The sequence below is a fragment of the Plectropomus leopardus genome, chromosome 2 (assembly GCF_026936395.1).
Source record: "Plectropomus leopardus strain MGB_pleo_1.0 chromosome 2, ASM2693639v1, whole genome shotgun sequence".
Classification (NCBI taxonomy): Eukaryota; Metazoa; Chordata; class Actinopteri; order Perciformes; family Serranidae; genus Plectropomus; species Plectropomus leopardus.
In genome coordinates this window covers 603,787-616,102 of record NC_142177.1, presented here as the reverse complement: position 1 = coordinate 616,102, position 12,316 = coordinate 603,787, and the positions used below count along the sequence as shown (strand labels likewise).

The window sequence follows — 12,316 nt, the reverse complement described above, 5'->3', positions numbered from 1 at the left end:
GCAGTGGCCTGGGTTTGAGTCCTGCCTGTTGCCCTTTGCTGCATGTCATTCCCCCTTCTCTCTTGCACCTTCTCTGTCTATCTTAAGCTGTCCCACCAATAAAGGGAAAAATTCCCCCCAAAATAATCTTTAAATATAATTCCATATGGGTAGAGCCAGTGATTTCCCGTAATGGGCTTTATAGTATGAAAACACCCCAAACTCATTGATTGTCTGAATAACAGCTGGGACTGAGGACTTGGAATTATTCAAAAAAAGAAGAACATTGTCTGCATATAAAGAAAAGAAATATTTTTTCCTTTTGTATTTTTTTCCTTTCCAAGACAAATTTCTCCCAAGGGAGACAATAAAGGCTAATGTTAATCCCTTAATCTTTGTCTGAATCTGATTACTGTAGTGTTGGATCTAATCATCTCAGACAAGGGTTCCATTGCTAATGCAAATAAAAAAGGGGTAGTTGGCATCCTTGTTTTGTACCCTTACTTATTGAAAAAGGAACTGATTCTTGTGGTGCAGAATAACCCAGTTAATAAAGCAATCTCCAAAAGCATATTCCATTAAATTTCTAAATACTCCCACTCAATGTGATCAAATGCTTTTTCTGCATCTAATGTTACCACCAAAGAACTGATCTTCTTATTCTCTACATACTGTAAAATGCTCCAAAATCTCCTGATGTTTGAATATGATTGTCTTTTTGGACAAAATCAGTTTGGTCATCAAATTGTTGTTCTTGAAGTTCAAAATGGATGATTGGAGGGGTGACCTCTAGTTCAGCGAGTACAGCGACTGCCCTATATAGACTGAATCCTTAACAGTGGGATGGGTTGAATTGCGACCTGTGGCTCTTTGTTGCATTGCATCCCGTTTACTCTTCCCCTTTCATGTCAACGTCTAGCTGCACTTTTAATAAAAAAAAAAGCCCCCCCAAAAAAAATCTTAAAAAAATGAAAGACTGGAGGTAAACTTCACCAATCATCTATTACTAACCACTGTCAGAGCCATGTGAACATCACAGCTGTAGCAGCTGTAAACTGACATCAGCAGCTTTAGTTGATATATTGTACTTCCTCACATGTGGATCTATATCACTGGTCCAGTTTATAAACTATTTAACTTTTTATGTATTCACCCAGAATTATGCAGTGGCTGTCAGGAGGAAATAAACAACATTATGTTTTATTTGTTATGTTAGGTAACATAACAAAGAAAACACATGGAACCATAGGTGTGCTGGTTAACACACACTGAACTTACAGTCCATGGCCACTTAGCATACAACAGACTGAATAACCTGACTACTCATTAGAGCCCTTCTCAAAACAGAGGGCCTGTTTACAGTTGGTGTTAACATGCAGCCTTGGTGATCGCGCCTCAAGTGAACAGCTTTGAGCACAGCTTTGAATACACTCATTGTGTCCCCAATACATCTCGAGATCCCATCGCTCCAACTACATTTGGTGAGCCATATTTTATCTGGGTTTTCCAAAACTGAACTTACATGAGCAAAAGTCTTAATGTGGATTTGTCTGTTCAAACTTAAGTCACTAATGTCATAATGCCTAGATAAATAACTTTCTACCTCCAGTAGTAACACTGACGAAATGTTACTGCATAACCCAAGAAGATAGATAGATAGATAGATAGATAGATAGATAGAAAGATAGATAGATGCACTTTATTAGTTTCAAGCTTGGAAATTATTTTATTTTGTTACAGCAGCAGGTTATGAAGGGACTGCACTGGAGCAGTATTACACAGTGATACCACACTAGAACAGAAAAAAAATCCATAGAAAAATAACCTGGAGCATATTTTAGAGTATATAATTTATTATACACAATAAAAACTTTAAATATACAAAAAAAAGTGTGCTTACATACACATCATGCATAAAAGCCTGTGTAATACTGTTCCCAGATACTAGTTTTGGGTTTGTTTTTAAAAACTGTTATTTTACTGTAATACCAGTGAAGGAAGAAGGAGCTCCTCTGATCTTATGCTTATGTAAAAGTAACATTACCATTATGTCAAAATACTGTGCTACAAGTAAACATCCTGTATTCAAAATCCCACATACGTAAAAGTACATAATTTGCCTGGAAATACACTTAAGGTAACAAAAGTATTCATCATGCATAATGGCACATTTTAGATTAATTTATTGATTTATTTATTGTAAGTCACGCGTACAGCGGTAAGCATTACAAATGATGCAGCTGGTAAAGATGGAGTTTTTTTACTGGCAGGTATCTTTATCCATAATAACACAACATAATTCTAATTCTGCAAAACAACAAGTGCAATGCTGTTGAATAAAAGAAATTTCTAGAAGTATGGAGTATGATGGAAAAAGGCTACTCAAGTAAAGGACAAATAAAATCAAAATTGTACTCAAATGCAGTACTGGAGTAACTGTACTTATTTACATGCCACCACTGCATAATATAAGTCAAGACTCGAGTATAAACTAAATAAGAACTGTACTAGATCAGGAATGTCCAGACTGGACTGCAATGACCTTGACAGTATGACATATTATCGTTGTCCTGGGTATTAACTGTCCTGGGTTAGGCCACAAGAAAACAGAAACAACAAATCCTCCCAAGCAAATGGCAAAGCAGGTCCTTTTTCATTGTCTTGGTCATGGTTTAACCAACACTGACTTTGGTGGCTGAATGTGAGCAGCAGTCTCTGGTATCACAGTCACACACTGTAACAACATCACACTACCTCCACCTCTGTGTCTGACAGCCAAGAGTCGTTATTCACATGACCACAAGAGATCCTTGTCAGGCAAATGTCAACACGGGCCTTTCCTCTGCTGAATGAAGTGTCCACAGACACGTCTGCAATGTGATACTGCACATTAGACCTCAACTAATCACTTCACATCAGATTTGTACCATTTGCCATTTTACTCAGCAATTATTCTGGTAGTAACACACTTCTGTTGGCAGACTAAGGAGGAGGAAAATAAGGGGTAGAGGAACAAAAGCACTGGTGCACTGATAACAGCTCATGCCTTTGTTCATCTGTAGGCACTGTGATTTGGATATGAATGGGAAGGTGAATGCTCCTGCTGAGAAGATCACTCACTCCAAAAGTGCCAATATGGTGTCAGAACTGTCCTCAGAATCCCACAACCGGGTGAGAGCACGCACATACGCATGAACGAACACACACGCACACACACACACACATACACACACACACAAAAATGACCCACCCATGGCAGATAGTGTTCCAGGAAGTCCAATAAAGGCAAGAGATTTCATTTCAGATTTTTTTTTAATGTTTGATACAAAGTGTTAACTTTGGAATAAATCCTCAATTATAGAAATCTGAAGAAAGAAAAGAAAAAAAAAAGGTCCCTAAATAGACTGATTGGGTCCATCAAAGCTTTGGATTTCATCAGTCCTCACGAAGCAGTGAGATCAAGATTATAGTTGCTTAAAGGGTCTAGGCTAAATAAACAAGTTCTCCTTCACATCCTTTTTGACCTCATGTCCCTCTTGTTCCTCATGTCACACCATCCCCAAGGTTGAGAACATAATTCCTAACATAATTTTTACAGTTCCTCAGAACTGAGCCCGGATTGTAGTCAGTGACTTGTGATATTGGCCACTACTATAGTAATGACATCACCTATCTGGTCATTTCTGATGGAAACACATACAATTACACATACAATTAATATACAATTAAAAACATACAATTAATGATTACATGGACATGAATAACCTGTTTATGAGGCTTGTCCTCATTATGGTCATATTTCGTATATGGTGTTTACATGAGGACAGAGACAGCGGGTTGTTTATATTGCCTGTATACACCCCAGCTTCTGTCAGAGTACTCCTACTAACATATTCAGGTTATTCATACACATAATATGGTGTTTATATGCTCAATAACATTAATGAGATATGCAAAATCCTGATCATAAACAAGTTATGCATGTCCATGTGAATGCACTGATTGAGCATTTTCCTTTACCTTCTATGTGGAAGTTAAATTAAAATCTTTGCATGAACATTATTACAGTGAAATTTCTTGGTATTTTATTAATGTTATTTAATAAATACATAACCAATACATTAGTCAATTCAAGTCAAGTCAATTTTATTTATAGAGCCCATTATCACAAAACATGGTTTGCCTCAGAGGGCTTTACAGTGTACGACATCCCTCTGCCCTTAGACCCTCACATCACCCAAGGAAAAACTCCCCAAAAAGAACCCCTGTAACAGGGAAAAAAAGGAAGAAACCTCAGGAAGAGCGGTAGAGGATGACGAGGGATCCCTCTTCCAGGATGAACAGATGTGCAATAGATGTCGTAAATAACACATGAAATACAATCATGGTCAAAACCATCATCATCAGCAATCTCTCTCTATGTGTGTGTGTGTGTGTGTGTTTTCTGTCTTATTTTCTAAGGCATTGCAGCCATCTCATAGTCTCAGAAGTGCTCCTAGAATGGCAGCTACTTTTGGGAAGCGCTCCAACTCTATGCGCAGGAACCCCAAAGCAGAAGTCACCAAACAGGGATGGCTATATAAGCAGGTAAAAAGCTTTTCTCACTACTTGTACTTAACGAGAACTCTATTAGCTTTGTGACAATGGGAATACAAAGGGTAAATGGACTTGCACTTTCTTAGCACCTGTCTAGTCTTTTGACCAGTGCTTTAACACTACATGTCACAGTCATACTCTTACTTTCAATAAAACTAATTTAAAGCATTCCAGTGTCACCCACCAATACTATTCAGTGTGCCAGAAAAAAATGTGAATGTCCCAATACATATGTCAAATGCAGCATGCCAAAATAACATGGTTTTGCTGGCTGTTCCAATCCAGAATCCCTTGTGCAGCGGACAATATGTCACATCAACTGAGCTGCAGATAGATGTCAGCTTGTTAACCACTCACTGACTGTGTTTCCAATCTTATACTTTCTCATTTTACTTTAAATATTTTACTACAGACTGTGACTGCAGTGTGAGAAAGTAGGTCAGCGTTCAAGGGGTAGGAGTAGCCTACCCAAATCCATGCAGACTCCATGACTCCATACAATAGTAAGGGCAGCTGCAGTATGGACTGAAAGGAAAAAGAAAAAGAGTTTGATTCAGAATATTCTCATTGGAGGAGTGACTTCTACTGTGTCCTCATTGGAGAAAATGAACATGCAGAGGGATTCACATTCTGTGAACAGATCTTCCAGACTGGTATTAATAATGCTCAGTTTGTCTCTTTTAAAGTGAATCAACCAAGAATACCTTCGATCCAAGCTTAAGAACACTTGGAAGAATAACAGGGATCATTGTGTAAAACAGTACGCTCCTGTTGCCTACTGTTAACCGTCAGCTTAAAGAAATTGAATTAGATTTGCTATTAAGCAATTGCAAAGTTATGTAAAGTTAAGTAGAATCAGACTAGAGCAAAAAATTATGTGTTTTCTTCAGCCCAAATTTCAGATTCTGGCCTTTAGTTTTTTAAAGGTTAAATAAGAAAAACCTGGAAGAGACCAAAACAAACCATAGATATACTACTTTTTTAATGTAAATTCTGCAACTGTTAACTTTGAGCACGAATGTTAATACACTCAAACTCAAACCAACAATAAATCCATCCTGCTTTACTGGCCATGTTCATGTTCATGTGGCAGAAAGACACTTTTTATGTGTTGCTAGATTTTAAATGATAGTGAAGCTCTACTGCTTTCAGGCAGAAGATGTATCAGGCCAACACGTGACACTCTGCCAGTGACCTTACGACATTTTAGGTATCCCTCTGCATCAGCTGTTTATGCTCCAGGGTGCTGTTACCATGATATCAACAAATGCACATGGTGGGATGATGCAGCACATCATGTTAACACAACACGAGCACATGGCAGCCAATACAGACTGTCACAATGGTTAGGTTTAGGCAAAAGAAGCACATGGTAAGGTGTAAAAAAATCCCCAAACCCTTAGTTCCACATGGGCAGCAAACACCAGCCTCCTGCACAGTGGCGGTCCTGGCTAGTTTTGCGCCCTGGGCGAACCACCCTGTCGGCGCTACTTTCATTTATTTACGTTATTACTACAAATTATTCAAAAGCTATATCACATAAAGCTTACAAAATATCATGTCAATGTATATTGACATGAATGTTATACAAGTTATTTAAGTTAGCATAGACCCACCTATAGCATGAAAAATTCCTCAGTCACGACATACTATTGTTTACCAAATTCCCAGACTAATAGGCCCAGGTGTACTTGCACTTGTGTTGCAAACACAAACTAGCCTATTGGTGAAATTAATTGCATGACTTCGTGCCTCAAATTTCAAAGCTAAAAACCAAATACAGTCGTCTTCTATGGCTAAGTAGCAGCGTATTAGCAAGAGGATAATAAATAGCATATAGGCTACTGTTTCATTACATGCACAATTAACGTCACTCATAGAGACCTGCATACCTTTATCTTTTGCCCGTTTCTCCTCTTCTTCTTCCTTCTCTCTATGCACCTGATGGTTTCTTCGGTCTTTTGTCCATGTCCCCTTGACTCGACTTAACATTATCAACTTCTCCGTCCGTCAAACCCCCAGAGTCAAGATTGACGTGATGTAAACAAATTCACGTTGATGCAGGCACAGATTCGTGCCGGCTTTTTTTTTTTTTTTTTTTTAACATTTTCACAAAAACCAATAAATTTAATAATATCTATGTTAATTTTATGAATGAAATACAATGTATTTGGGAGCAGAAGTTTGTGTTGTGTGGCCTGGGATCATAACAGGTCAGTCTATCCCTCGCCCCCCTCCTTGCTTTTCCCCTGAGAGTGAGACTCAACCTGTTCTCAACCTCTGCAGCTGCAAGTTGATCCCCCTCCGTCTCCCCCCTTTTCTTCTGACACACACAACCTGTATACATGACTCTCAGCAGCAAGTCGACATGATAGTAGGGGCGCCCCAGCACCTAGTCCACTAACGTGATGTGGAAATGCGCGTTATTAGTCTAGAAAACTGGCGATTTTTATTATTATTTTTTTTTAAAATTTTTTTTTTTTGAGGGCGCTCGTGCGCCCCCAAATAGATTGCGCCCTGGGCGGTCGCCCACATTGCCCATAGCAAAAACCGTCCCTGCTCCTGCATGAGCCAGTTGCTCCTCCCCTCCCCTCTCACATGGCTTATAAGCGCACTCTTGCTCTTTATATTATGATGTCACTTGCAGCGTTTCAACCTGACACCCTCCTTCCAAACTTCATGCACAAATGATCGGTTATGTCCACCTGCATTTCAGGTGGATGTGGAAGAAGGTTTTTACACTCGCACACTGAAAACACTAATAGAGCAGACGTATTTGATGAGTTTGGAATGACATTTATGATTGTTTTTTGGCTTTTTACTGGCTTTGTTGATGATAACAATCTTAAGAAATATCAAGATGATGACTGAGTGTGTGACGTGTGTCCATGCAGGCCAGCAGTGGAGTGAGGCAATGGAACAAGAGGTGGTTTGTCCTCACTGATAGATGTCTTTTCTACTATAAAGGTTAGTGCTTCATTCTGTTCTTCACGTCACATATCTATCACTTCCATTTTATGCAATATTTTTTAAAAAAGCTATCTTGTATTGAGACTGAGGATGTGTTTCTCAACGGGGGCATTCAGAGGCGCTAGAATAAATATTTTTGAAGGGGGGCATTGAAGTGTTCTTGGGGGGCATTTGTGAATGTCTGCTCTTTGATGCCAGTTTAGTGCTGCAAGCAGGTTTTCACAATTTTGTTATTAGCTACACTGCATGTTTGTGCCAAATTTTCCATTTCTGAAAGATCTGATGGCAGTGGTGGTGTTCATGGTTCATGGTAATTCGGATTCTCAGTTCAGGATGTCTAACAGGGTGCATTAGTGTCTGTCAGCTTATTTGTAACACACACAAGTTACATGTCTACCTGCCTGGATTTGATAGTAAATGGACTATACTTGTATAGCACTTTTCTAGTCTTATTGACCACTCAAAGCGCTTTAACACTACATGTCACATTCACCCATTCACACACACATTCACACATTGGTGAGGCTACCGTACAAGATGCCACCTGCTACTCAGTAATCATTCACACACACACTCAAACTCTGATGACACAGCATCAGGAGCAATTTGGGGTTCAGTATCTACATGTTGTCCAGAGGAGCTGGGGATCGAACCGCTGACCTTTTGATTAGAGAACGAGCCACTCTACCTCTGAGCCACTGCCACCCCATTTGATGAGCACAGCTTTGATTAATTTAACTTATACACGATATTATACTTATGTATGACATGTATGCTGGTTGTTTGATAAAAGTTGCAGATATAAATGACTGTGTGTCTATAGCACACACTGTAGAGCTGACTGACTCTGGGTGTTGCTTCATTGACATTCCAGGGGTCTGTGCGCAGTAACACAGTAGTAACCCCCCCAAATGTCTGCACTCAGACATCATTCAAATGTATTCTAAATTAGATTAGATTGTTTAGTATTTTTAAAACTTCTGTCAATCAAATATGCCATGTAATTAAAACATTTGCTTATGAGGACCCTTTGACTCAGATATTAATCAGACAGTGAACATTGTGCTAGCCAGGCTCAAAGTCAATAAAATTGTCTATGGTTGACAAACAGTAAATATAATTTAACAGGATGATAACAACGACACTAGCTAGCTATCCAGCCATGTCAGTGTCCCCAAATCATTATCAAGATTTTTACCCACAGATGATATGTTGCCATAGGTTACTGCCTGATGTGACGAGCTGAATACATTATAATCAAGCTGAAGAGCCCCTGCAGAGGCAGCTCTCTGTCTCTCTTGCTGAATAGTGAATGGGATGTGAGATGATCGCTGATGTGATACAAAGTATCAGTCACTTCAGACGAGCAGTGTAGTACCTGCAGCGTGTGTTCCAGTCTCCACCTGTGGTGTTCAGAGCATGGGCCAGTGAAGGATAACCGTGAATATTTTAAATAATTACCTCCGAGTTGATGTTTTGAGCTACATGCTCTTCGTCAGACAAGTTAACGATGCAGACCCACACCGTCAAATGCTTACGACACCACGTCACCTGACATATCACCTGAGATGTCCCCTTGTACCAAGTAGGATCCCATTTATAAATACATATTAAGACAAAAACACTGGTAAATAACAACTCAACGCAATGTGGATCAAACATGTGGTGACAAGAAAAAAAGAAAGGACGCTGAAATTGCAAAAATGTACATATTATTGCAGCTAAAAAACTCAAAAATCACTAGAAGTATTATGTGAATATGGTGTTGGGGGTGTGGTGGGGGGCACCAGTTTCATTATTTTATTTTGTTACATTTCATCTTATTTTACCAGTTTTGTCATTTGGGCATTGATTGCACTGTATGTATTATTATTAACCTAGAATGACCTGTTGTTTGTGCTGTACAATGAATGTCATTAAAAGAAAAAAACTGATCACAAAAAAGTATTATGTGAATAGCTGTCATCTCAGATAAAAGCCTAGTGTATAGTATTTAAAGTCAATCAGAACAACAAATGTTTTTTTCTTCTCTTGTATAATCTCTTGTACAGCATCTAGTCTTTTTGCCATTTGGATGTGTGTGTTTTTGTGAACTTTTTGTACAACACACAGCTCAGCACCAAAAACACTGCTCTACAGTTTGGTTGGCCTTTTTTGTTCATAACTGATTCTGATTTTGATCTGATTCTGTGCCTCACACTGAGCCCTGACTAATTCAATCACTCTTCTTGTAAAGTCTGAAATTTTGTTCAGATTTTTGTGTAATTAACTTTACATTACGCTGTAATCGCATCTAAAAAAATATGCAGAGCGTACACAACATTTGAAATGTTAATCTTCTAACATATTTGGTATTTGTATTAAAAAAATGTGTTTATTACTGTGTGTGTGTGTGTGTGTGTGTGTGTGTTTGAAGATTTGTGAATGTGCAGTCACTCATCATGCAGACTAATGGGTCACTGAGCTTACTCTGGCTGCAGCCTGGCTCTGCTCTCATGACAGTAGCTCTTTTCAGCAGAGTACATCACCATGGCAATGTTGGCTGCAGTAGCTGAAAATAAAACACTTTGGTAGAACCTCAAATACTTCAAAGCTATAGTTGGTAACTTTTATAAAACCATGTCATATTTTCTAGTATTGGCACAATATTCTCTCCTTTCTGCTGCTTCGAATGGTATTTGCTGGAATCTGCTGTTCGTGAACTGCAGTCTAACTGTCACACTAGGCAGCGCTGATAAAATATGAATCAAGATTCTGATGATGCATTGTGTAATTCTTACCCCAAATATTTTTGTGTACTATTTAGCTGTAAAATGAAAACGTTATACTCGGATGCCATATTAAGATGAGATAAGACAAGATAAGATAAACTAGACTGCCCCCGTGGGGAAATTTGAAATGGACATAAGTGCAGTGCTGCTCACATTCAATACACTCATTCATCACGGAAAAGGAAAAAAAAAAAACTCAACCAAAGATGAATGACCTAGACCAACTTATTATGCTGTTAATATGCCACAAATGGATAAGAGCCGAACTTTTTCCTTAAAAAACAAAGGCCCCTCAACAAAACAACAACAAAACATCACTGCTAGTGGTTAATACACCTAATGATGTATTCTCACCAGAAAAAAGTTATCATGGATATTATTAATGATGAATACGTTTTTTTTTTTAACTTTATCAAAAGCATTTCAATTTAAGATAAAATATAACTATTCAATACTTTCATTTTCTCCAATCAGTGACATGGTTCGAATTACCTTATTTACTCTGCACATGCTTAGTTTAGTCCTTATTCTCATGTGAAGAACTAGCACCCTGTGGAAGACACAGGGAAGTTTCTAAGAAAGAAAACTAATTCTGAGCTAAGAGATTAGACTTTTTTGTACTTAATTTAATTTAATATTGGTACGACCTGCTTTGTGGTAAAATTCATCAACCTTAAATCATGTTTAAATCTTGTTCTGTCATACAAGTTGTTAACGCTAATGTTTTAGCTTTTAGGTGTAAGCTAAACTGGCTCGTGGCCACAAGCATCTGGGTTACTTGCTACTGCTTTCAGTGTCTCAAATTTTAGTAACCAGGACTGTGGGGTAAATTGTAATATATCACATGTTGTGTTTCAGACCAACCATGCATTTTCTGTTTGTGTAACAGAGATTACAACTACACCATTTAACAGCAGACAGATGTAAATAGTTTGATTCACATTTTAAATTTGCTGGCTTAAAAGAGCTCCAAGATACAGACTGAAATGTCAAAAATGTTATAACTATTTCTGGTCTCTCCTAACTGTCCAGTTATGTGGGGCTCATGTCTCGGTGGCCTGATGTTACGTGTTTGTCCTCTACCTCAGAACCTATTACAGCCTTAATTAACCTTGTACATGATTTCAGCAATAAGCCAGGAAAGTCCCAGAAGATGTACACAGAAAACATGTTGTGATAAAAGCAGAACAGCCAAAAGAACAGTCAATTCTGGATGAAGTGCTGAATTATTTATTTTTCTCTGTTGCTGATTTGACACACATCTTTTTTTCTCTCTTTCAGTAACCATTATAGTATACATAAATAATCCAGATTAAGGTTATGTTTATTTTACAGAGTTCTAATTAAAACATGGCCTTCAAGTGCCCATGCTTTTCTTCTTCCTTATTTTGACATTCATTTCTTCAGTGCTGGGGGCTTTTCTCTTTATTCTGAACACGTCTGTTTTGTTCCTGCCTCCCCTCTGTCTGTGCCTGGCCCAGCTGTGTCTCAGAAAAGGAGGCTTACAGAGGGAGTAATGGAGGGAGGAATTTGTGACAGTGCAATTTACCACTGCGATTGCTATGCCAGCAAGGACCAAGGGCCAAAAAATGGGCACAAGGGGAGGGGAAAAAGCAAAGGACTTTTGTTGTCTTGGTTGTGTTTGACAGGGCAGTCTCTAACTCCTCCAAGGCACAGTTTGTGCTTACATGAGTGTTTCGGTTTTGCAAAAAAAAAAAAAAGAAAAAAAAGGATTCATTTTGACTTTACTGAAATTTGATATGAATGATGATGACATTAAAGGCCCATACATACACACACACACACACACACACACACCAACCAAAAAGAACAACCGCATATTATTTCTTTTGTCTTTTCATCTAGATTGTTCTCTCCTTGGCCTCTCTGTTGCCTACCTTGTACATATATATTCAGGAATCTATCATATTTAGTATTAAAATGTCGCATAGAAGTTAATACTTAATGATAGGGACATATTTTGCCACCTTAGAATTATA

General features: G+C 38.3%; 1 protein-coding gene across 7 annotated transcripts in view; it reads left to right on the top strand.

Annotated features, from left to right (window-relative positions):
- plekha6 (pleckstrin homology domain containing A6) overlaps window positions 1-12,316 on the top strand; it is a 151,695-nt gene that overhangs the window by 62,671 nt on the left and 76,708 nt on the right. For 6 of the 7 annotated variants that reach the window (XM_088082478.1, XM_088082468.1, XM_088082473.1 and 3 more), the window contains 3 exons: window positions 3,042-3,150; window positions 4,441-4,566; window positions 7,470-7,542. In XM_088082478.1, the coding sequence (XP_087938604.1) occupies window positions 3,058-3,150; window positions 4,441-4,566; window positions 7,470-7,542 (292 nt within the window). In that variant the 5' untranslated portion in view covers window positions 3,042-3,057. The remainder of the gene's footprint in view (window positions 1-3,041; window positions 3,151-4,440; window positions 4,567-7,469; window positions 7,543-12,316) is intronic. The other variant, XM_088082460.1, reaches the window with a different exon arrangement.